At 35.2% G+C, this 25,495-nt stretch overlaps 1 protein-coding gene across 1 annotated transcript in view; it reads right to left on the bottom strand.

Moving 5' to 3' along the window:
• Positions 1 to 25,495, bottom strand: part of ASAH2 (N-acylsphingosine amidohydrolase 2) — a 63,058-nt gene that overhangs the window by 4,723 nt on the left and 32,840 nt on the right. Inside the window, exons 10-19 of the mRNA XM_081074176.1 lie at positions 22,810 to 22,896; positions 20,753 to 20,857; positions 20,549 to 20,630; positions 15,848 to 15,963; positions 14,660 to 14,754; positions 12,928 to 12,967; positions 12,052 to 12,147; positions 9,289 to 9,384; positions 7,130 to 7,276; positions 319 to 378 (exon numbers count right to left, since the gene is read on the bottom strand). Coding sequence (XP_080930302.1) covers positions 319 to 378; positions 7,130 to 7,276; positions 9,289 to 9,384; positions 12,052 to 12,147; positions 12,928 to 12,967; positions 14,660 to 14,754; positions 15,848 to 15,963; positions 20,549 to 20,630; positions 20,753 to 20,857; positions 22,810 to 22,896 — 924 coding nt within the window. The remainder of the gene's footprint in view (positions 1 to 318; positions 379 to 7,129; positions 7,277 to 9,288; positions 9,385 to 12,051; positions 12,148 to 12,927; positions 12,968 to 14,659; positions 14,755 to 15,847; positions 15,964 to 20,548; positions 20,631 to 20,752; positions 20,858 to 22,809; positions 22,897 to 25,495) is intronic.

The raw sequence follows: 25,495 nt of genomic DNA, 5'->3' as shown, positions 1-25,495 counted from the left end.
AAATTTAGCAGAGTTTTTAAATTGGGATACATAAATGGGATTGTATCCAAATTTACATCTTCTCAAAAGACAATGCAGTTCTCAATGCATTGTGCTATAGGGGGTCCTAAGTATAGCCAGTTAAATATTTGTGTACTTTTTTTCCAGATTCAATTCCACATTCACTGCTCTCACTGAAAATTTCCCCACACCTACAAAATCAGGTGAAAAGCAAGTTGGAACATTTATCTGCATGTTGTTAACCTCTATAGGGATATTGAAGTAAATGAAAAGCTAAAAGGTGACTTTAAAGTTGCACAATGAATCACTGATGCTTACCCGGTTTTCTGCTGAATTCTTTGGGTTAGCACCAACAAATGTAACTTCAACAACTTCTCCCTGAAGATAAAAATTCATTCTGTGAGTTCTAGTAAAAGTATTTTTTGCTCTGCTCATATTTAGACCATTATTTATGAAATGTTCTAAGATTCTGGGTACCTGTATAGATTCTGTTCTATTTAATCAAGTGAGTTATCTTCTGAGACTATTAGATTAAGTGCCCTTGTAACAATGGACATGGAAGTTTGGGCCAATATATTACTCTAGAATTTTTGGATAATGAATTTTATTTTGGTGCATTTAGACAGAGTTGAAGACATAAAAAGAATTCCATAAACATGAAAATATCCTTCAAAAAGAAAAGCAAAATAAGGACATTTCAAACATATGAAAGAAGAAAGAAAAATGTTATAGGATGTCCTTCAAGTGAACAGAAAATGACACTGGATGGATATTCTGGTCTATACAAAGAAATTAAGAGCTCCAGAAATTGTTAATGTGTGAGTAAATAAAATGTTTCTCTTACTATTTAATGCTATATAAAAGACAATTTACTGTTTAAAGTAAATAATAAGAACACTCCAGGGAGAAGTCCATAAATTACATAAAAGTAAAATGCATGACAACAACAGCACAAAGACCAGGAAGAAAGGAAAGAACACCACGAGCCAGGCTGATCAAGAAAAAAACAGACAGAAGGCACAAATCATCAGTATTGTGAATGAAATAGGTGATGTCAATACATATTGTGCATATATTTAAAATACAATAAGGAAATATTATTCATGACTTTATGCCCATAAATTCAATAAGTTAGATGAAATGCAATGGACGCATTTCTTGAAATATGGAAACTGTCAAAGATCACCGAAGAGGAAATATATAATCTTAATAGCAAAAATTTACCAAATGACACACTTTAAATATGTATAGTTTATGGTATATCAATGATACATCAATAAAGGACTTTTAAAACAACAAACTAACAAATAAATAAATCTTCCCATCACTTACTGTGGTACATGAGACCTTCTACAAGTTTCCACTCACTCTTCTACCTTAAGCCCTCTACTGTCTATGGACCCCAGAGATGGTATATCTTGATGGGTACAATGAACTCTTACTCATCCTCCAAGACCTAGCTCACACTGAAAACATTTTTTCAATAAAAATTTGCCATGGATTCAGAATCCATGCTGACCATCTTAACAGAGATGTGCTGCTCAATTATTTACTTTACTATTAACTCCCCTGTATTACTATCATCATTTTATCTCCTTGTATTTATTCTCATCAGTGAGATTACCAAATTAGCTAATCTAAACAACAGCTAGCAAAATGTTCCAACAACAATCAATTAGAATATCCTGCAAAAATCACTGTATTGCTTATATAAAGCAATCAGCCTGGCAGCAAATATTATGGTTTATCTTAAAAATAAACTTTATGTCTGTTAGCCAAATTGTCCTAATCCTTAAAGGTTTTCTTTTCCTTGATGCTTTTTCTACATTCACAATTTACTATTTACTCATATTCATCTTAACAATGAGAAACAACCCCACTACAGATACAACACACCAATACAAACGGAAGTGGTATACAACAGGCACTTCTGACATGACAGAGTGAGGCACTTCTGATATGTCCTCTCCCCAAAAAGCAAATAAATATATGTATATGACAAACTTTCAAAAATAACCATTTTGGCACTTTTGATATCAACCAAACAGAGAATTGTTTAGTCATTAAACTTAAGGTAAGAGCAGAAGTCTTTAGTGTTCTTAACAGGGTTGCTCCCATCCTCTGTGGCACTGTAATTCAACCAGAGTGGGGAAGGCCATGAAATCAATTGCTTTCCTGCTGCTACCAGAAGGAACTCATCTGATTTGGAATATAGCTATTATATTTAAAATCATGATCTCAGCAGAAGGCAAACATTAGAGGTTAGTGGAGGTTAGTAGACAGGTGGGCTAGTTAGAGATTTGATAGTGTTTGGGGAGGTAAGGTAACCATAGTGCTCGTAATAAGCTCTCCTTCTATCCTAAATTGACCAGAGGCTATGAGCATGCACAGCAGAGACCAGAGCAAACCCAAATCACCCACACATCCCTGGACAATGGAGTCTACGTGGGGTGCAGAGGAAACATAAGAGAGTCTAGTGGAAATTAAAAGCTGGGGTAGACTGGAACACGGTCTGAAGTTTGAATACATACCGCAGCCCACACAGATCCATCAACAGAGATTGAAAATCTTTCTCTCTGAGGCATCTAAACACAAATTCTGACCAACATTTGGTTGAACATTAAGTGATGTAATCACAGGAACACTATGAGAGTTAGACTTAAAAGTAAAATCAAGAATTTAAAAAACTGAGCAAAGATATCAGCAGCCACACATTGCAAGAGAGACAGACTTTACTAATTTAGTTGTTTTAAATGAGCAAACAAAAACAACTCTCTGCTGAAGAGGTGAAGCTAGAATTCAGAGTTGATACAATATAACCAAAAACATCTAGTAGTCAAGAAAATATAAGATATTTTGAAAGCATTGCCCATACTGAGAAAAAAGCAGCAATTAAAACTCCCTTTCTGTGTCCCCAGATACTGGATTTAGCAAAGACTTCCCACCACTGTGATAAAAATGTTCTAAAAACTAATCTAAATCATGTTTGAAGAAGTAAATGAAAGTATGACTATAATGGCTATGCAAATAGAGAACCTCAATGAAATGAATTAATTAAAAAGAACCAATTAGAAATTCTGGAGTTGAAAATCACCACAATGAGGTGAAAAATTCACTAGAGGAGCTTAATAGCAAATGTGAGATGACAGAAGAAAGCATAGGTGAACAAAAGGTATCAAAACAAATTATTCTAGTTGAAGAATAAAGAGAAAAAAATTAGAGTTAAAATAACCTCAGAAACATGTGGGATAATATCAACCAAACCAACATTTACAAAACAGAAGTCTCAGAATTACAGAAGAGAGAAAAAAATGGACAAAATTTTTTTGAAGAAACAATGGCTGAAACTTCCCAAATTTGATGAGCATTGCCTTACATTTCCAAAGAACCCAATAAATCCCAAGGGAGATAATCACAAAGTGACTCACATTCAGATACTTAATAGCAAACTGGTGGCAGACACAGGCAAAAAGAAAAATCTTGAAAGCGGTAAGAGAAAAATGATTCATTACTTCCAGGGATACTATAATAAGATTAACAGTTGGCTTCTCATTAGAGAGTGAGAACATAGCCATTTAACAGGATAACATACTCAAAGAAAACAACAGGATAACATATTTTAAATGATAAAAGAAACAATTTTTCAACCAAGGATGCAGCAAAATTACTCTTCAAAGATAAATGGAAAATAAAGACATTCCAGATAAACAAAGGCTGAGAGAATGTGTTGTTAGCAGAACTGTCTTACAAAAAATACTAATGGAAATTGTTTAGGCTGAAAGGAAATTATGTTAGATGGTAATTCAAATTCTTAAAAAAGCATAAAAAGCATCAGAACTGGTAAATATGTGGATAAACAAAAAATATTCCATAAATATACTTTTCCAAATCTTAACCTCTTTACAAAGCATAAGATTGTATAAAACAACAATTGTAACAGTATATTAGTACATTTATATATAGGTGTAATACATGTGACAATAACATCACAAAGGAGGGAAAGGAAAAATAGATATATTGGACCAATCTTTTTACATATTTTGGAATTAAGTTAGTATTATATTGAAAGGTAGGTTGTGATTAATTAAGATGCATTATTATAGACCTGAGACACAATAAGACATAAATTTCTGGTACACAGCTCCTAAAACCCTTTGAATCTTTGAAGTGATATATCTGTTTGTGTTCTAATGCGAGAATTTATGGCTGGGCTAGTTGTCCAGGGAACCAACCATAGGATTAGAGGGTTAAAACTTTTCACTCCACCCCCTTGATCTCCAGGGAGGGGGAAATGTCGTGTCCAGCACAATGTCCAGGGTTGTGGGGAGGGAGAACGGAGGAGCAGGGTTAAGAAAAGACAAGTAGCCATGAATAGAGTGCAACTGCGGGGCCAAGGGAATCAGCCTCAGGAACTGACCCCCGAATTGGGCCAATGCGTAGTTTTTATTGGTAAACTTCTAAAGAGGTAAAAGATTGTTAATTTCAAAATCTGTGTGTTAGTAGCCTGCTGGCTGTCTTTCCAAAAGTTCCCATTGTGTTCCAGCTTGTATTTTGCCTTCACACACGCACATCTCCAAGGAATCCATTGAAGGGTAGGGACCGATGTAATTCCATCGGGTCTCAATTTGCTGAGACTTCCCATCAAAGGAGCTTTTCTGATATCTCTCCATCAGGCCTCAGTTTGCTGAGGCACTCCCTTGTGAAATCCTGGGAAGAGCACGGGGGAACAAACGGTTTGGCAGTTGAAAGGCAACAGGGGAAGGGGCTGGAGGTTGAGTGAATGACCAGTGGCCAATGATTTAATAAATTATGCCTACATAATGAAGCCTGCATAAAAATGCCTAAAGGAGTTCAGAGAGCTTCCATGTTGGTGAATGTATGAAGATTTGGAGAGGGTGGCATGCTAGAGGATCTGAAATCTCCATGCTGCTTTCTCCATACCTTGCCCTAGGCAGATGCCCTATTCCATTTGTCCCTGAATTGAATCCTTTTATAATAAACTGGCAATCTAGTAAGTAAACTGCTTTCCTGAGTTCTGTGAGCCATTCTAACAAATCATTGCCCATAAAGAGGGGTTCACGGGAATCTCCAATTTATAATCAGTAGGTCAGAAGCACAGGTGACAACTTGCATTTGCCATTGGTGACTGAATTGAGGAGGAGGGGTATACGCGGTCTTATGAGTCTGAGCATCTGGAGGATCTGCACCAACCCAAAGTAGACAGTATCAGAATTGAACTGAATTGTAGGACACCTAAATTGGTATCCACAGAGAATTGGAGAATTGCTTGGTGTGGGGAATACCTCCACCCATATACTGTTAGTAATATTGAGAATAGAGTATTGAGAGTAGAGTGTTCAGAAGAGAAGCAGAGTTCCTTTTCCTTTCCAAGTCCCTAAAACAATTACTAGAAAAATAACTAAATACATATACAACTTTAAAAAAATCAACAAAAAATAAAATAAAATAAAATAAAAAATAAAAAAATCAACAGAAGAATGAAAGGTACACTAAAACATAAAAATAACCTACGCTTCTATCTTAAGAAATGAGAAGAAGAGAAAAATAAAAGAAAATAAAAGCAGGCAGAAGAAGGATACAAAACATTATAAAACATTTAAAAAATCAATGAAATAGAAAACAGAAAAACAATAAATAAAATCAATGAAGCTAAAACTTCTTTGAAGACACAAATTACCAAAATAGGAAGTAAGAAGGGACATCATTATTGACCTTTCAGAAATTAAAAGGATTATAAGGAAATATTATGAGCAACATCATCCCAACAAATTAGACAACTTATTTGAAATGGATAAAGTCCTAAAAAGATGACAATTCTTAGGAAGACACAGATTCCTAAAGATAAATTGAATTCCTAGTAAAACACATAATTGACTCAAGAAAAAAAAAAAAGAAAAGAAAATCTGAATAGGCCTACAACAAATAAAGAAAAAGAATTCATAATTTAAAATTTTCTGATAAAAAGATGCCAAAGTCCAGATGGCTTTGCTGGTTAATCTCATCAAATACTTAAAGAAGAAATGATACCAATCTTTTACACACATTTTCAGAAAATATATGAGGGAACACTTCCTAACTCATTCCTTGGAACTAGAGTTACCCTGATACCAAAGGCAGACAAAGACAAGATGTGAAAAGAGACTAAAACTATCCCTCATGGACACCAGTACTTTTTAGCAAAATATTAGCAAACCCAATTCAACAACGTATAAAAAAGGTTATATACCATAGCTAATGTGTATTTAATACTTGAAAATCAGCGAATACAATATGCCATATCAATAGAATAAAAGAGAAACACCAAATTATCACCTAAGTAGACATAGTAAAGCATTTGAAATAATTTTACACCCCTTCTTTATAAAATCTCTCAACAAACTAGACATAGAACGGAACTTTCTCAACCTAGTAAAGGGCATCTAGGAAAATCCTTTAAAAAAAATCACACTTGATGACTGAACACTTCTCCTCTGAGGATTAGAAACAAGATAAGGATGCCCACTTTTACAATATCTATTCTACATTGTTTTGGAGATTCTAGCCAGTGCAATAAGAAAAGAAAAAATTAAAAGCATCTGGAAAATAAATCCAAAAAGGAGTAAGTGAAGTTGTTTTTATTTGCAAATAACATGACATTATTTCTAAGGAATTTCTAAAGAATCCACTCCCACCCCCAAAAAAACCTATTAGAACTAATAAACAAATTAACCAAGTTGCAAGACACAAGATAAATATAAAATAGTTGTGATGCAAATTCTGCTTCATTTCTGTGTGCTTTTCCTATCTCTGATTTTTCTGAGTGCCTTTTCTGAGATGCTTTTCTGAGTGCCAATGACTATTGCCATGACCATCCATTTAAGAAGAAAAAGACAAACTGGGATTTTAGAAATTCAATTTTATATAATTACCACCTGAAAAAATAATTATTTCCCCATTATCTGTAGAGCCTCTGCAGAGATAAGAACAATTATCAAAATTACTGTTGCTAACAGCTGATCTATAGCATCATTAAAGGCAGGTGGTGCCACTGAACAACATCTTCCTCCCCCAACCCCAACCTCCAAACACAGGCTTTTGAAGCACTCCAAGATCTCTTCGTAAGTCTTACCACTCTGTATTTAGGATTTGGGGGCTGTAGGACATCCCCAAAATTCTTGCCAATTGGTGGTCTATCCACAATATTAGGAATTAATGGGCTTATCAATTCTTTGAAAAATGGAGGCTCTGGACCACTGCTCAAGTTGGCTACTGTGTCCTAGAACAAAGAACAAACATTTGCTTAAGGAGCACACAACACAGAGTCAAAGACCCTTTCCAAGTTCCTGGCCCCCAGTAATGCCTTCATTAAAGGAGTCTCTCTCTCTCTCTCTCTCTCTCTCTCTCTCCTTTAATAAAATGTGAGCTAGATGTGCATAATTTAAACTTTCATCACTAAATTAAAGTTTTTGGTCATTGGCTACACTTTCCTTCCCGTAGGCAGTATGGTTCAGCGATCAGAGTGGAAGCCTGGAAGTAGGTTACACAGCTTTAGATTCTAGGACAACCATTTTTTAAATGCGTGACTTTGGACAGGGGCCTAATGCATGACAAACCTTCATAACATGACACTGTAATTATTCTTTTGATTTTTAAAAAGGGTTGAGCCTCTCTGATCCAGACTCACACCAAGATTTTTTTCCTAAATCTTTCTCTGTGCTGACTAAAGAATATAATAAATATATTTTTAATTTAAAAGTTAAGATCAGCCTATATCCTGGCTAGTTTAATCTGTGTTTTCTACAAGATTTGGCACCTTTAATAATGTCAGCAAAATGCTAACCTCAAATTTGATATAGCCCTTCATATGTATTGAATGTACTGTAATCCTCTCTTTATATATTTAATCTTTACAACAGCCACATGATCTATTATCATTGCCAGTTTGCAAAGGAGAAAATAGGCTTAGAGATACTCAGTAGTTTTTCAAGCTCACATAGCTAGTCTTAGGTACATAATCATAAAATTGAGTGTGAAACAAATTTCCACAAAATGAATTGCACTTTTCTTCCTAAATATTATTATAAAATTTGAAGAATCTATTCCCATGGGAAGAGCTCTAGACCTATCATTGCAATGAAAGTTATCTCTAAGAAAAGGTTATAAGCAGTTATCTCTAGGCACGGGTTATAAGTTTATACTTTTCTGTATAATATGAATATCCTACAAGTTATTATAGCCTTTACGATGAAAAATAAAAATAGTTCTACTTTGGAAAAAAGTATCAAATATAAAATTAAGAACATTATGATAATAATCAGGTAATTAAAACATACCCTAATACCTTGTACTAAAACTTCAAACACACAGGAACTAATTAGGTGGAAGCATATGAAATTGCCAATATTCAACTATTTTGACCTATAGAAACAGCAATTTCATTTGTTTCAACTTAATATATCCAAGCTCTTTCTTTGAAAGCGTTTTATTGTTTTTGCTATGTCATAATCGTTTCGTACACTTATTGGGGCTTATATGCTATTATATAATGATCTGTTTATTAGTTAAGCTCTTTATCCTGCTTGTTGACTAATCTTCCCTCTCTAGAGTGAGGCTTCATAAATAACTGTTTTCAAAGGGAAGACTTCCACAAGTGGAGTTCCTTTAAGTAAACTTGCTTGGGCATGCAAATTTTACATAGATAGAATGTGTATATATATTCCCAGGTACTGTTACACTTGATCAAATCTAAGCCTCTATTAATTACAACAACTATTATTATTTTTGAACCACCAAGAAAGTAAAAACATGCTACTACTTATAATTGTAAGATTCTTCTGATTGAAAGATGCACCCCAATTTTAGAGATGTTATAACATGGAAATGGGCATCTCAGAATTGATGACCTGCTCAACTAGTGATTGGAAAGAGTCTGGCCAGGATTAAAGAACACTGATTCAAGTCCCAGCTATAGTTATAATAAGCCGGATCACTTATCATCTCTGAACCTATTTGCTCATTTGAAAAATAAGGGGGAAAAAGGATACCTCCATGTTTCACATGATGATTATGAGGATAACATGAGATAATACATATGAAAAAAGCTGTCACCACCAAAAGATAGTCACTGAATCTGAATTTATCATTTTCATTTCCTTGATACCTCATAGCTATAAATTCTTTAAAACTAAAGGTTTTCAAAGAAACTGAACCTCACAGCTAAGTTTCTCTTTTGCTTCCCCTCTGCATCTCCTCAGCCCTGAGACTCACACACATACTATTTTTGATTACCGTAGCAATGGCCTTCGCAAGGACTCTGAAGAGCTGGATGTAAGCGGACAGAGTGTGTGGTCCATAGATTGTAGATGCTGCTTCATACCGCTGAACCTGCAAGAAAGTCAGGGCCGTGTTGTCCACTGTTCTCTCTGTCTCAGTCCGTTTACAGAGGTGTCACACCTTAGGTGAGAAGTGATGCTTGGACATCCCATGTAACTCAAACTGGCGCAATTCAAGAATAATTATGACAAAGGGATTGGACATTTCCATTTACCAACTAAAGGGCATGACTCCCGTCAACTACTTGTTGAAGCCAATGAGTTCTCCTGGCTTATGCCATTCGGACTGTCAGTCCGTTTAATCTAAAAGAGGGTAATATCTCTTGGGCTTGTGTCTCTTTTAAGTACTTGTAATATAAATGTTTTCCCCCAAGGAATACAGCAGGAGAGAAAAAATGACAGTCTTAGTCACCTCTGGATAAATTGGGTGGTAATAGTAGTATCTGGAGAAGGACACTTAACCCATCATAAAGCTATAAAACAGAATCAAATACATCTCCTTTTACCTGAGCTCCAAGCCTCTGGTTGTTCCACAGGAACCTCAAATTCATCGAATCTAAAATGGAACTCATCACTCCCAATATACTAGCTTTCCCTGAAACATTCTCTTATTTTTATTAAAATGTATTGGGGTGACAACGGTCAACAAAACAACATAGGTTACAATTCTATAATACATCATCTATGTATTGCATTATGTGGAACATTCTTAATCTTAGTGAATACCATCCTTCCAATCTCCTATGCCAGGATCATCTGGCAGTCATTCTGAGCTTCTCTCTCTCCCTCATCCTACATCCTATAAGTCTCTAAGTCATTATTCCTTGAAATCTCTTGAATTCTTTCATTTTCCTCTGTCTCTACTGCTTTTCCCTTGGTCAAACCCTTACCTCTCACTTTAATCGTAACTACAGTTTCTTTGTCAGTTCTCTACCTCCACACTTCCAATTCATTTTCTATACTGCCATCCTAGTGCTCTTTCTAAATCACAAATTTGATCAGAGAATTCCTTCCTCTGAACTGTACTGCAGTCCCCAAAAGCTTTCCTTGTTGAGTCAAAACTGTGTAGCATAGCATGACTTTTCATCAGCTAACCCCTGCCTCCCACTCTAGCCCGTCTGACTATCCCCTTTAAAATGTACTAAGTCTTCCCCTCTAGACCTTAAATATGTAGCTCTTTCAATATGGAACACCTTCCTTAACTTTTATTTGCCTAATTAGCCCTTACTCATTCTCAACAACTCAGACAGATAACTACATCATTCAAAAAAAAATCTGCCAGTCCCCATGCTCAAATACCCAGTCTAGACTGGTGCTCTTTGTTTTTATATCACCTTGTGCATCACTTTCACAAAAAGTACTCATCTGATTTCTTCTCTGTCTTTTACTAGGCCATAAAGTCTACTGATTTTGAGGGCAGGGGCAGATTCTTAGTCAATGTTATGCCCAGAAAGTGGCTAATACTGTATGTCACAACACATATCTGTTTAATTCATTAATTAATTAATATTAATCCTTGCAGGAGCATATCTCTGAACCGGGAGATAAGCTTGTAGGGGCTCCTAACCTTATTCGTGCCATGGACTCCTTTAGCCATCTGTTGAGTCCTATGGAGCCCTCTCAGAGTAATGTTTCTAAATGCATAAAATAAAATGCATGAGTTGGCAAAGGAAACCAATTAGACTGAAATATACTAATAAAACAATAATAAACCCATTTTGTGATGAAGTAATGTTTGCTCTTCTTTACTGAATAACAAGATCTAGTAGTGGATTTAATAACTGTGATTTTAAAACAGCAATTAGAGTAAATGATATTTCCAGATCTGAAATCACATGAAAAATATCTGTGGTTCCTACTGGTGACAAAGTCAGAGGTACTGCCAATATTATTATCATTTGTCTCCTACATTCATAATTGAAGGAAATGCTACATAATAGTTACAGATAAATAAAAAATGGATAAATGAAAATTATTCCTATCCAAGTTCATCCCAATGAAGAACTTTTATTCAAGGACTTCCTAGAAGGCAGGGAATTTCAACAGAGGGCACAGAGCAGATTTTACTGCTGGCATTCCTGAGTATTTGTCAAGGAGTAGACTGTATGCCTGGGTATAGACTACCAAGATATATCAGAGGATATATTACAAACGATTAATTGTGGAATCCTAGACTATTTTCATGTTTTTAACTACTATTGTTAAAAAGTACTTGGGCTACTTTCTGTTCTATTTCTAAACTAGGAAACATTACCAGACAGAAGCCCCCCTAAATTCTATGAGACTCTATTTTTTAATCTGTACCACGGATATAATAGTAACATACTCCAGGGCTTATTGTGAGGATTACTTAAGGTCACATACGCAAGGTGTTTAGCTCATGCATTCAATAAATAGTAACTATCAGTGGGAGTTTTCCCATGTTCTACAGAAGCTTAAGGCACCAGAAGCATTATGGATAGAGTTGGGAATATTGTATGCCACAACCCAGGCTTATTACCAGCGCCCCTAACAAAATACTTTATTTCAGGGAGAGTGAAAGTCAGTGAGACTAGATTTCTAACCTGAACTTAGAAATGGTAAACCTAGAACTCCTAAATACAATCTCTGGTATATTATTCTTTTATCTGCCCTAAAAACATGAAGGGAAGTATGCATTTCATACAATACTCTTGACCAGGGTATAATTAACTTAAATAATAAAACCTTTTTACTTTACCTGGTATTCTTCATAAGTGGTAATGTAATGTGTATATACATTGCATAGACCCGAAATAACAACAGTCATATTCTGCATTCCATAAGTTGCAAACTCCTGGGGTAAGGGAAAGGAGGTAGAACCCAGTAAAGTTACTCTTAGTCTCAAACTATATTATCATCCCAGTTATACTTAACATACAATCACAGCTATGAATCATTAGTGTAAGTTGTCTCTCTCAATGATGTTCTTTCTAATGATCAAAACTACCTAGGAATGCAAAAGTATCAGACTCCTGATGAAAAGTTAGAGCCATAACTCTGCAGTATAATTGGGCAAGTCAATGGAAATATGAACATCCTAATGATTGCATCTGCAGATGTAGAATCTTATTACTAAAATACAGATATTTATCAATTTCCTAAAAAGTACAATGGGGAGTTTTTCATCAGTTATCATAGTAGTTATTTCCAGCTCCAAGTAATAAGATATTTGTTGATTATATCATTTTAGAACCATTTACAATACTTCCTGAACATAATAGATAAAATACAGAATTCCCAACATGTGTTAGATTTTATTTAGAGAAGACATTAAGATATTAAGGTACTTAGGGGTTGTTTATTATTTAATCTATAAAATCATAATCAATTTTTAAACTATTAATAAATACCAATAAAATATTTTTAACCTGACTACAGTTTCCTTATGCATTTGTAAGTTTGATCTTATACCATCAACATTTCATATTTACCTCTAGCCATTATTGTCAAGAAGTATAAAACTCTAATCATCTTAGCAAAGGTTAATTTAAAGGTACTAAGTCATATGGATACAGAATTCTTTTCTCTTCACCAAATATAAATGCACAGGTATTTTATTTCATTTTTAACTTACTGCTTTAACTGCCTCCCGAAATCTTCGTCCAGACATGGTCCTAAGTAAAGAAAACAAAATTATCTAAGTATTTTCCTATTCAGAATGTATGCAAAGTATGCAGAAAGACTTTTGTAGTGAAAACCAAAAAATTACCCTGGCTCGTTACACAATAATAAAGTATTTAGGAACTCAATAACAGAGCAAAGCTAACGCTGAGGTTTTTTTCCTGACTGTCCTTTCTTCAAAACAAGTTCTGAAATGAAAACAGATAATTTGAAGGAAGTAAAAAGAATCAAAAAATATCAATGGCAAAAGATCACATTCATTTTCCATTCATCATTGATTCAGCAAAATATATGGGTTGTATTCTATCTTAATAGAGCTAAAACAAGTAGAGAGTGTACTGTTCCTGCCTACTGAGAACTTACTATTTTATTCATTCATTTAATTCTTCATAAAAACACAGCACCTACTATTTACCAGGCCCACATTTAAGTGTTATTCAACAGTATAAAGCTAACATTCTAAGGAGGGAAGAGGGTCAATAAGCAAGTTAAAAAGTGAGATAACAATAAGTGCTATGGAAAATATAAGGTAAGGTGAGGATGAAAGGGAATGGTGGTGGTCATTGTCGTGATGATGGTGGTGCTGGTGCTGATGCTGTAATGATGTGGTGGTAGCGGTGGTTGTGGTGGTGGTTATGGTGATGGAAGCAATGGTGGGTCAAGACAATGTCTTATAATATAAGCAGGGCTAGCATCTCTGTTAGAGATTTCAGCAGAGAACTGAGGAATAAAAGAGTTAGCCATGGAGATTACTGGAGGGTAAGTGTTTCAGGCAGAAGGAACCATAAGTTCCAGAGTACTAAGACAGGAGCATGTTTGGTGAATCTGGGAATTTCAATGAAGCCAAAGTGGTTGAAGCAGGGGGGAACAAAAGGGAAGAGTGGAATGAAATCAAACCAAAGAGTTTGATGAGCAGAAGATCACACAGGGCCTTATAGGATATTGTAAGGGTGTGAAGATTTACCTAGAGTGAGATAGGAAGCCACTAGAGGGTTTTGAGAAAGTTAAATCACATATATTAACTTGATGTTTTAAAGGGATTCCTCTGGCTGTGGTGTTGATAAAATAAGATAGAGAAATAACAGAGGAAACCAGATGGCAAGACAAGAGGTTATTGCAGTAATCTAGGAGAGAGATAATGGTGGCTTAGACTAGAGGAAGTTCAGAAGGGTGGGGGAGTGATAGAAAATGTTGGGTAGAATGTAGAACATTGCTGAAGGATTGAAAGTGGGAGAAATTGAAAGAGAGAATTTAGGGATGACTCCAAGATTTAGGGCCTGAGCAACAGGAAAGATATAAAATTGCTACTTACTAAGATAGGAAAGCTTGCATAAAAAGCTGGTTTATAACATTCTTCCATGTTTCTAATACCTAAACTAATTTTTCAAGTACCTGTATTTTAATATTATTTCTAGTTTTTCTGTTGGCAGAGCAATTCACTACACCATTTTAATTTGGAATGATAAGTCTTCAAATTTTTACATTTGCTTCAAGGTACACCTTAGTAATAAGCATACAGAGATTTATTCTTTAGAGGCCCCACCAAAAGAGGGTGGGAATATTTGTCACTGTTGCTAAATATAGTACAGTGAGATATAAAGGAGTCAGAAATGATAGGAAGTGATTCCAACAGAAACGCATATATAATAATTACATTTTTAACTACAAATTAAAAAAGAACTTACGTAAACTCCCCAGGGATGGCAGTTATGGCCAAGGACCCAAGAGTAATAATCTGAACATCAACAATATCTGGGTGCCAGGGATGAGGTTTTGACAGCTAAGAACCCAAAACATAAAACCTGTGTTAGGAATATTACTATTTCTATGGTCAAGAGGCATGTGATACTCACATAAATTCCTTTATTAAAGGATTTTAAGTGTTTCCAGCTGTTTTTGGTGCCTTATCCTATTATCATAGATTTTATTTCTAATTCATGATGTAACATTAAATATTCTATCTGGTCAAAATATGTGAATATCAAATGACAATGCCCCATTAACCTGGACTTATTTTCTCATCAATGAAGTTTTTGGTGGATTAGTCATTGTGGAATCACAATGAGTAACAGGTAACCAAGGATTCTACTAGAGTATGTAGTAACTATCCTTATTCAAAATAAATAAGGAATTCCATTATTTGAGGTAGCTTAACTTAATGACTTCTCTTTTTACTTCAATAGCACTTTAAATTTTCAGTTACCAAATTTTGCCTTACTTCCCAAATTTTCTGAAAGAGAATCTATCCCTTTCCAAGGTCAGACTAGTGTAGAATCTTTCCTTCTACTTCTTTTTCCCTTCTTTCTTTTACCTGAAGAATTTTAATAGAATATTAGGAAAACACTCTATTTAAAATTTTTCTATATCAAAATTCATATTATGAACACTGATATGACATTCTCATATTTAGAATGTGAAAAATCCATGTTCCAAAAAAGTAGTAAAAGAATATTTCTTTAGTTAATAACATTGCCTGAACTGTGAGAAAATTGAGATATGAATATGTTCCTTTTTATATGACCTGAAATATTTTTTTCTCTGCAGAGAATTCTGTGTGAACTCCTGTCCTGGAGATAACATAAATGAATCTTAAATAAGATAAACATTAATCCTATTCTTCCTTTTTCAGTGTTCTAATTGTTTAGGTTATTTATCATAAATTTTAAGTCAGAATATTTAATAATCATATCTCATATTCTTTAGTTAGACTCATAGCATCTATACTTTTAATATTAAATATTTTGATGTGGGGAGATCTAAATAAGACCTCCCATGCCAATAGAGCTCTACCACTCATATCTGACAATTTCTAAATTTTAAAAAGCAATATACTAATTTCATCATGAAAAAAAAAGGAACAAAAAAAATTTTACCTCTCCAGTGTGAATAAGGACTGGCTTCGGTCTATGACATTCTTTGATTTCTTCAGATGGCTTGCCCAGGATCTGATCTCGAATAGTGTCCCAAAATGGATCCGATACTGTTGTCCCTATTAGAGATGTGATAATTAATGTGACTCCAACTCTCCAGAAAATGTCATCAATTTGACAAATGTTGTATAGCAATGTTTTTAGGAGTTTCAGAGATTTTATTAAGGTTGTTATTCAATGACCTAAACTATTTGAACAATAGAAGAGGCGTATTTTCCTGTGCTTCCTAAAATAGGAGCCATTATTTAATTAGATGTTGAGTGTCGTTGGTAGAATAAAAGAATATATTTTGCTCAAAGTTTTGTTTCTATGGCTTTTCCTCTTCCATACTGCAAATAAAAACAATATAATATAATTAACCGTAGATCTATGAATTGAATCATCTGTTTTTCCATTTTTGAAAACTAAAAATGACCAGTTGTTTGGCTTGTGGTCCCTGAAAGAGCCTATCTTGAATCCTCACTTAATTATCTACACACACACACACTCACATACAATGAGTAAAAAACAAAAAGAACCTAAAATCCATAACCTAGGGAAAAGCTATGTTAACTACAAAACCTATGAACTTAGAATCTATAATCCATTAGGAAATTATAACAATTATAAACACATATGGATGTAACATCACAGCATTCAAAGTACATGAACCTACACTGGCAGCAATGAAAGGAGAAAGAGACCATCAACAATAATAGTTGGAACTTAAATAACCCACTTTCAATAGTAGATGAAACAACTAGACAGAAGATCAACAAGGAAATAGAAAATTTGAACAACACTAGAAGTCATCTAGACTTAACAGACATCTACAGATCACTCTATCCAACAATAAATAACATAATATACATTTTTCTCAAGTGCATATGGAACATTATCCAGGATAAACCATATGCTGGCTATAAAACAAACCTTGGTAAATTTTAAAGAAGATAAATAATACGAAGTATGTTTTCCAACCACAATGTAATAAAATCAGAAATAATAGAAGAAAATGTAGGAAAATCACAAATATGTGGAAATCAAGCAACATAATCATAAATAGCTAATGATCAAGGGAGAATTCAAAAGAAAATATAGAAATATTTTCAGATGAATGCAAATGAAGACACAGTATATCAAAACGTTACGGGATGCAGTGAGAGCAGTATTCAGAGGGAAATTTATAACTTTAAATGTCCATATTAGAAAAGAAGAGTAGAGTTAGAGTGACATCAGCAAAATGCCACAGTAGAAAATATCAGCCTTTGTTCCCTCATGAAAAACAATAATTAGACAGCTATTCAAAGATAAAAATAGCCCTGGGAGGGCTCAAGTGTCCAATTAAGAACCTACAGCAACACAGTGAAGCAAAAAACAGAGTAACTACACAGAAAAGATCACTGGGGAGATTAGCACAACTAAGACATCTCTTGACAGCTCAGAACAAAGAAGGGCAGATGCTATCATTAGCAACCACATAGCAGTTGCCATCATGGTTTTCAGTAGCCTGCTTTGTGGAGAACCCCAGCAATCCTTGCTGCTCAGGACCACAACAGACTTCTAGCATTTTTCACAGCTGTAGTGCTCTTCAGCACAGACCCTAGCAGCCTGCTCCACAGAAGACACCAGCAGCTTTTGTGATTGAAGTAACCAATGGCCATCACCATCATGGACCGCTTAGGGACAGAGATGCTGCTGCACCTTCCACATAAGGAGCTGCTGCTGTGCTGCCCTGAGACCAAGGTTTTCGTTCCCCATCCCCAACTGCACGCATGCCCCTGACCCACAGCCCTGGCTGCTCCATGCACACCCTTGTTTCAGACCCCAATAGTGATTGTACTGTGTGCTCCAGACCCCAGATCTGCAGCTGCTCTACATGTACCTGCATCTCAGGCACTGGAGCCACCATTACTATGAGCTATCCAGTGGCTATCCCAGAGCCACTGTCCTCTGCAAGTACATGTGCTCCAGTCCCCAGCTCTGTGGCTACTCCATGTATGCAAACACCTAAGGCACAGAGCCAATATCACTGCTGGCAAGCTAGTGCCCTAGACCCTGGAGCTGCTCTTCAACCATTAGTACCCATGCTCCAGATATCAGATCTGTCCCCATTCCATAGGCACTCATGCATCAGACATCAGTGCCACTATGACTGTGAGGGCACCTGCAAGCCAAACTTAGCAACAAGAGAGATCCCCTTGGCCGTGACATCCCTCAGGGGAGAAAAAAGATCAGAATGTCACCAGCAGCCTTCACCACTGAAGATCCCAACAGCACTCATGGCAGTTGCAGACACCAATAATCTTGGCCTTTGAGGACCCATGCAATCTTCACCAACACTGACCTAAGCTGACAGAGCTACAGGGAGACTATGCCACTTACATGGCATGCCCTGGAACTAGAACTGCAATAGCTCACCCAGTCAATGTCCCTGCACCCACCCACAGGTGAAGATCTTTCTGCAACAGAACCAGTTTGTAAAGTCTAGAAGCAGTAGCTGCTCCATCAAATGCACAGACAAAACACAAGGCTACAAGAACAACATAAATCAATGAGCAGTGTGGGAGAGAGCATCAACAACAGATTTGATCAAGCAGAATCTATGAACTCAAAGACAAGGCATTTGAAATTATCTAATCAGAGGAGAAAAAAGAATGAAAAAGGGTTAAGAAAACCTACATGAATTATGAGACACTATATGCTAAAGGGAATTCTTCAAGCTGAAATGTAAGGATACTAATAGTACATGAAAGATATGAAAATATAAAACTCACTGGAAAGGTAAGTACATAGTCAAATTAAGAATACTCTAATACTGTGATGGTGGTGTGTACACTACTTAACTCTAGTATAAAGGTTAAAAGACAAAAATATTAAAAATAACTAAGGTTACAATAATTTGTTAATGGGTACACAATATAAAAAAGATGTAAATTGTGACATTAAAATGTAAAATATGGGGAGAGGGGATAAAAAGTTAGCTTTTGCATATGATTGAAATTAAATTATCAGCTTAAAAAATAAGATATTTTATGTAAGCCTCATGATAACCAAAAAGCAAATACCTATAGTAGATACACAAAAGATAAAGGAATTAAAGCATACCACTATTAAAAATCATATCACAAAGGAAGACAACCAGAAAGGAAAAAGGGAATATGGAAAATACAGAACAGCCAGAAAAAAAATTAATATAATGGCATTAGTAAGTCGTTACCTATAAATAATTACTTTAAATGGAAATAAATTCTCCATATAAAAGGTAGAGTGATTGATGGATAAAAATCAAGATGAACTATATGCTCCCTACAAAAATCTCACTTCAGATTTAAGGACACACATAGGTTCAAATTTAAGGAATAGCAAAAGATATTCCATGCAAATGAATATCAGAAGTAAACACAGGTAGCTATAATTCCATCAAACAAAACGAATTTTAAGTCAAAAATGGTAACAACAAAGAAAGTCATTATATAATGATAAATGGGTCAATTGGTCAACAAAATTAAGAACTTTTTTTGAAATGATAAACAAGACTGACAAACCTTTAGTTAGACAAAGAAAAAAAGAGAGAAGACTCAATTAAAGAATCAGAAATGAAAGATGAGGCATTTCAACTGACACCACAGAAATACAAAGAATCATAAGAGACTACTACGAGCAATTTTATGCCACCAAATTGGATAACTTAGAGGAAATGGATAAATTCCTAGAAATACACAAACTACCAAAACTGAATCATAAAGAAACAAAAATTTGAACAGACCAATGAGTAAGAGTGAATCCATAATCAAAAACTACCTAGCAAAGAAAAGCCCAGGACTAGGAGGTTTTACTGGTGAATTCAACCAAACATTTAAAGAATTAATGTTAATCTTTATCAAACTCTTCCCAAAAATTGAAGAGGAGTGATGACTCCCAAACTCACTTTACAAGGCCAGCATTATCCTGATACCAAAGCCAGATCAGGACACCGCAAGAAAATTACAGGCTGATATTCCTGATGAATATAAAAGCAAAAATGCCAAACAAAATACCAGCAAACAATTGTGTGGTATGTAAATTATATCCCAATAGTTCTATTAAAATTATTGTTTTAGAACATTAGATAAAGTGGATAAAATATTACCAGGAAAGATGGCACCAAATATGTCAAATTGCAACTGTATTCATTGTTTTAATTAATGGTTCCAAGACATACATACATGAATGACAAGAATGAAATAAGCCAAAACATTTCCTATAGATGATACTCTTTCACTTTTTCCACTTTCTCTACTTTACAATGTGTATTATTACAGTGATAATCAGAATAAAATTATAAAACTTACAATAATCAATTATAAAACTGTGGAAATACACACAGGAAGAGGACCTGGGACCACATGCTGCACCCCCCAACTCCACTCTTGCCCAAGCACAATTTAAAATTGTTCATTCATAGATTAAAATTCAAAGAAAATTTATTTCTGATTCTATTTGAATCAGTGGAAAGCTAAGCGACAAGACACCTATCCCTGAAAAATTGGTCATGTAGAAACCTGGAAAACCCGGGAATCCCTGAGTTTAAAATTAAAAATAGTCAGTGTACTGGCTACAATTAAACCCTCTTAGGGAACACAGCCCTGAAACTTCAGAACCTAGAAGCACAGATTTCCTCACCCTGCGTAAAATTGAGGCTACCGAATCCATCAATGGTGCCCGCTGCAAAACTGTAGCCCAGTGCTGGTTTACACGTTTTTGCCTAATAGAAAGATTTTAAAATCAAAACAAAAAAGAAACAGAAGTTAAACTTCAGGTAAATAATGAGAGAAGCCCAGAGCCTTTACCCTTATGGCATAATGAGCGTGACTCGGTGACACTTACTGTGTGTGTAGAATTGAGCGAGACAGTAACATTCGTCATATTCACCCACTGATGAGCCGAAATCAATGGTCCAGTTACTTCCTGGGAGGCGGAGGCATACAGTTCCTAGAAAACCCATATAGGCTAACTGTTACAAGCAAAAAAGTTAAAATGAATACTACCAACTGTACCCAATAAGTACCAATTTGAAAAAGCATCTCTCATCCAAGTTCCATTTTGCTGGCTTCTTACTATTAGCCACTATCCACATGCATCTCTCTACCAACCCCAGTTGCTTCCCTGAAGATGGAAGGCCCTGAAACAGTGGACCTGTGTCTATTCCCCACAGATATGAAATTCTGCTGATATAAAATGTGGCACAAAAGGCCCCAATCTCACTTGAAAGACAGAAAGGAAAATTTAAGGTTAGAAGTAGAAGGGCCAAATTACTTTCTTTGCCAGAACAAAAATGTATCTTCAGGCATTCTCATGGACATTTCCCTCTCAGAATCCTTGGGTCCTCTGGCAGGGCTGGTACCAAAGGATAGCTTGAAATACTTCAGACACACTTAATCTGCATCAGCTCCCCGCCCCCGCCCCTGCCCCCTCCCCCCCCACACGCACTATTCACCTTTTGATAATCTTTTTCTTTTCAATATGATCAATTGATATTTTTTTTTCAATCTTATGGGAAATGTGAGCCAAAACATGTTGAGAAATGTTTATTTTTATTGATTTGTATCACACAATATAGGCAAATGATGCTTCAGCACAAGTCCCTTTGCCTGACACCTATCTCATTTCCACTACACCCCCATCCAGTTTCAAGGGCCACAAAGGAGCTCTCAATATAAGATCTCAGTAACACTAGCTGCAGCTTGCCTCCCCTGATTAAAAGGGAGGTAGTGCCTTCCTGAGAAGAGAATACAAAATGTGGGACAAATCTCTATGGTTCTGAGGCCCAGAATGGTAACAAAAGTTCTGACTCCAAATTGTGTCACGAGTGCACACTCTAAATAGGATCTGTTAATTTAGAGCAATCCACTGAGGATAATACAGTAATTAAAAAGAAACAGCAGCAATTAGGCTGGCTAGTGTCTGATATTTTTAAAGGTGCTTTTGATCTTCCTTAATAGCTCCTGAAACATTTTAGAATCCTTGGAACAAAATATTTACTTAAATACACACACACACAAACACTGTGTGCGCACAACAAAGGTTGACTAAGCTATAAAAAGGAAAAGCTTTAACTATCTTTATTAGAGATATTAACTCTAGAGCTCATTCTTTGTCATTTCAATCAGCAATCTGTTTCCATAGAAGCTGATACATAATATGGAGCAAAATGAAAGATAAAATTTAGGAGCGGAAGGAAAGTAGAGTAACTCATAGTAATCTTACTGGAAACCAGATTCTGTCCTAAGGAAGAAAAAAAGAAAGAAAGAAGGAAGGAAGGAAGGAAGGAAGGAAGGAAGGAAGGAAGGAAGGAAGGAAGGAAGGAAGGAAGGAAGGAAGGAAGGAAGGAAAGAAAGAAGGAAAGAAAAATGTTAAGAAAAGATAAGATGGATGATCTTTCTTCCCGTATCAAAGAAGACTAAAACTAATTTGAATCCAAATTGGAGGAGTTGGGAGCTGTGCTGTTCAGCCTTGCCTTGTCACTGAAGGAAAAGTTAAGAAATGGCTAGGTGATTTGACCGACTAAAGCTTGAGAGATTTCCAAGATTTTGGAACACTGTGATCATATTTGATACCATGTTAACTGAAAATCTTACAATCTGTCTATTATCCCACTTTCTGAAGTAAGTGCTCTGGCTGAAGTAGAGTGTCTTCCTGATTACTTGGTTTTAAATGTACTCCCTGTAAGCAGTTGGATAAAGCAGTCAGAGACAGATTCCTGTATGGCTTGTGAAAGCAACATTCCTAGCTGGCGTGTAAAATCATTCAGTCTTCCAGACTCCTTGGCGCAGCTTGAGCTCTTGTTCTCTTCCTTACAGTTATTGACTTTCTAATGAACAATGTCAGTGGATTTTAAAGAACAATTCCAAACAAAGATGAAAGAAGTTGAGTGCACAGCTTACCTTTGCTGCTTGATACATGGTCCGTCCTATAATTTGTGTGCTGTCAAGCATATCCTGTCCAGGTCCCATAGCAATGCACGTGGTAGACTGGAACAAAATGAGACAAGATGTGTTCTTAGTGAAATAAGAGATTATTTTAAGAAATAGAAAATTACAAGTGAATCTAAGCAAACACATTTTTAAGCCACATTCTAGCATTTCTTTTCAGACAATCTCTCGATTTACAGATTACGAAAAATAAAATCATTCATTGAATTGAAGCAGTGAATATCTTTAGAAATCATCTATTTCAGCACCTTTGAAAAATAAGGAACTGAGGCTAAGGTGGGTTAGAGGATTTGCCAGATTTGTTAGAGGATAAATCTTTCCTTAGCGACCCATATGTAACTAAGACCTAAAGCCAAGTCTTCATTTGCTGCACATCTCTCTACTTGCTTGTTTTTGCCTGTGGCTCTTGCTCACAATGGCCTTAAATTGAAACTCAGTTAAAATTATGTTGGAATAATTAGCTGACCCTCAAAAAATAAACCTGACACTATACCCTACATCAGAAATATTTTACATTGATCAGCTATTAAATATTATAAATGAAACCAAAAAGTATTAAAATAAAATATGAATAAATATATTTTAAAGTCCTAAGGGTGTGAAAGACCCTTTTAAAATTGTATAGGACAGGCTTAATAAATCTGACACATTAAACATCTTAAACATCCATATGGGGAAAACCAAAACACAAGTAAGGCTGAAAGACAAATGATAAACTTGGGGGGGAGGATGCACTGGTTATGACAAGCTAAGACTTTAATATATTAGGAACTTTAAAAAGTCAATGAGAAAAAATATCTTTATTAATACCTTTTGATTTATCCATATTGAGTTATCTCTTATTTGCAGTAAAAAGCATTTTATATGTATAGCAAAATCATCACATTGTACACCTTAAAATTACACAATGTTATATGTCAATTATATCTCAATAAAGCTGGAAAAAAATAAAAAGAAAGAGAATTATCCTAATGGATACACAATGGAATACAGATGAAATAAATTTACAAAACAAAACAAAAAAAGAACTGTAAAGGGCCATTCAACATTAAAATGTGTTCAGTCTCATGAGAAATTAAATATTTAAAGTTTAAACTACAAAAAGAGAACTCTTTGCATATTGTATTGGTAAAACTTGAAAGATTGACAGTTCTGACAGTCCTGGTATTGGTGAGAGACTGGGGAAACTGTCACTCATGCACCGTGGGTGGAAATGTGATAGAGAGAGCTTTTGGGCAATGCTTAGCATATGTTAGATTCCTTCTTCTTTGACAGCAAACTGACTTTTAAGAATGTGTCCTAAGGTGAAACTCTTACTCATGTGAAAATATATATGACAAGCAGAGTGATCATAGCATACTTATACAAAGGAAGGAAAAAAAGAAGGGAAAGAGGATGTGAAGGAAAAAAGGAGGCGAGGAAAGAAAACACTCATCAGTAAGGGACTGATTAATTATGGCACTTAAACTGAAAATTATGGAGTTAGTATAAATGATGTTTTAAAGTATATTTACCAGAAATAAGGAAGCAGGGTAGAGCACAGTATTTTAGTTATGATCCCACTATGTGAAATTGTATATATGTGCATATATATGCATGGATACATAAAAAGTTGTCTGGAAGGATGTTCATTAAAATTTTAACAGGTTAATTGTAGGATGAGGGAGTACTTTAAAAGTTATTTTTAAGGAAACCACATTAAAGCAGAAGACATGGCAACATTTGCCCATTTCCCTCTTTCTCTTTCTTAAGTGAATCCCAATTTTGTTCAGGAAGCCATCTCTCCCCTTGCAGTCATGGATCCCATTCCTAGTTCCAGGTAAGTCTAAAGCAATCATGTCTATGCGCTAGGCATTGCTGAAGAATGGTCAAGAACTCCAGCCTAAACCAATCAACAGGTACCATTCCCCCAGCAACTGTTGTGGTCCAGGGATGGCCATGTGACATAAATTGACCCAATCATAAATAGAGAACTTTTATTCCATGGTGGAGGAGAGGATTTCTCTCTCTCCTACTGTATATGAGGTGATAAAAGCACACTCCTTCCTCACTGCTGACTGCCATATTGCTAACGTGAGGGAAGCCAATCCAACACTTGGAAAGGAACAGAGAGAAACAGAATCCTATTGTGGAAAGGGGTATGGTTTTGTTTTATTTTTTTTCTGAGCATAAGGTAAATTCACTCATTGTAGAAAAAAATGTATAAATAGAATAAAAACTACTTATAATAGTACCAAAAACAGAAAAAATAGTCAACAATTCAGTGTTTCAGTTTGTCTTTTAACTATGATACATTTATTTTCAAAACTGCAACCATAATGAATACATAATATTGATTCCTAAATTTTTTAGTCAACATTGTGTATTATGAGCTTTTTTCCACATTAAGTATTCCAACATAAGACATTAAGTTGTTGCATAATATTCTACTGCAAATAAGTATAATAATTTTTTTAACCATTTCATCTATGAATTTTGGAATTTAACAAGTAATCATCAGATCTAATGTGAATTAATAATTTGTGAAATTGTAAATAAAAGGTAACAAAGGAAGACTTTCTATATAAAAGTAGTAATATATAATGGAAAGGTATAACTGTTAAAACTATATTGCTCAATGAGTGGTGTTGACAGGAAT

This window comes from Rhinolophus hipposideros (genome assembly GCF_964194185.1).
Source record: "Rhinolophus hipposideros genome assembly, chromosome: 15".
In the NCBI taxonomy this organism is placed as follows: Eukaryota; Metazoa; Chordata; class Mammalia; order Chiroptera; family Rhinolophidae; genus Rhinolophus; species Rhinolophus hipposideros.
The sequence above is the reverse complement of the archived record's forward strand: the minus strand, read 5'-3'. Positions and strand labels throughout refer to the sequence as shown.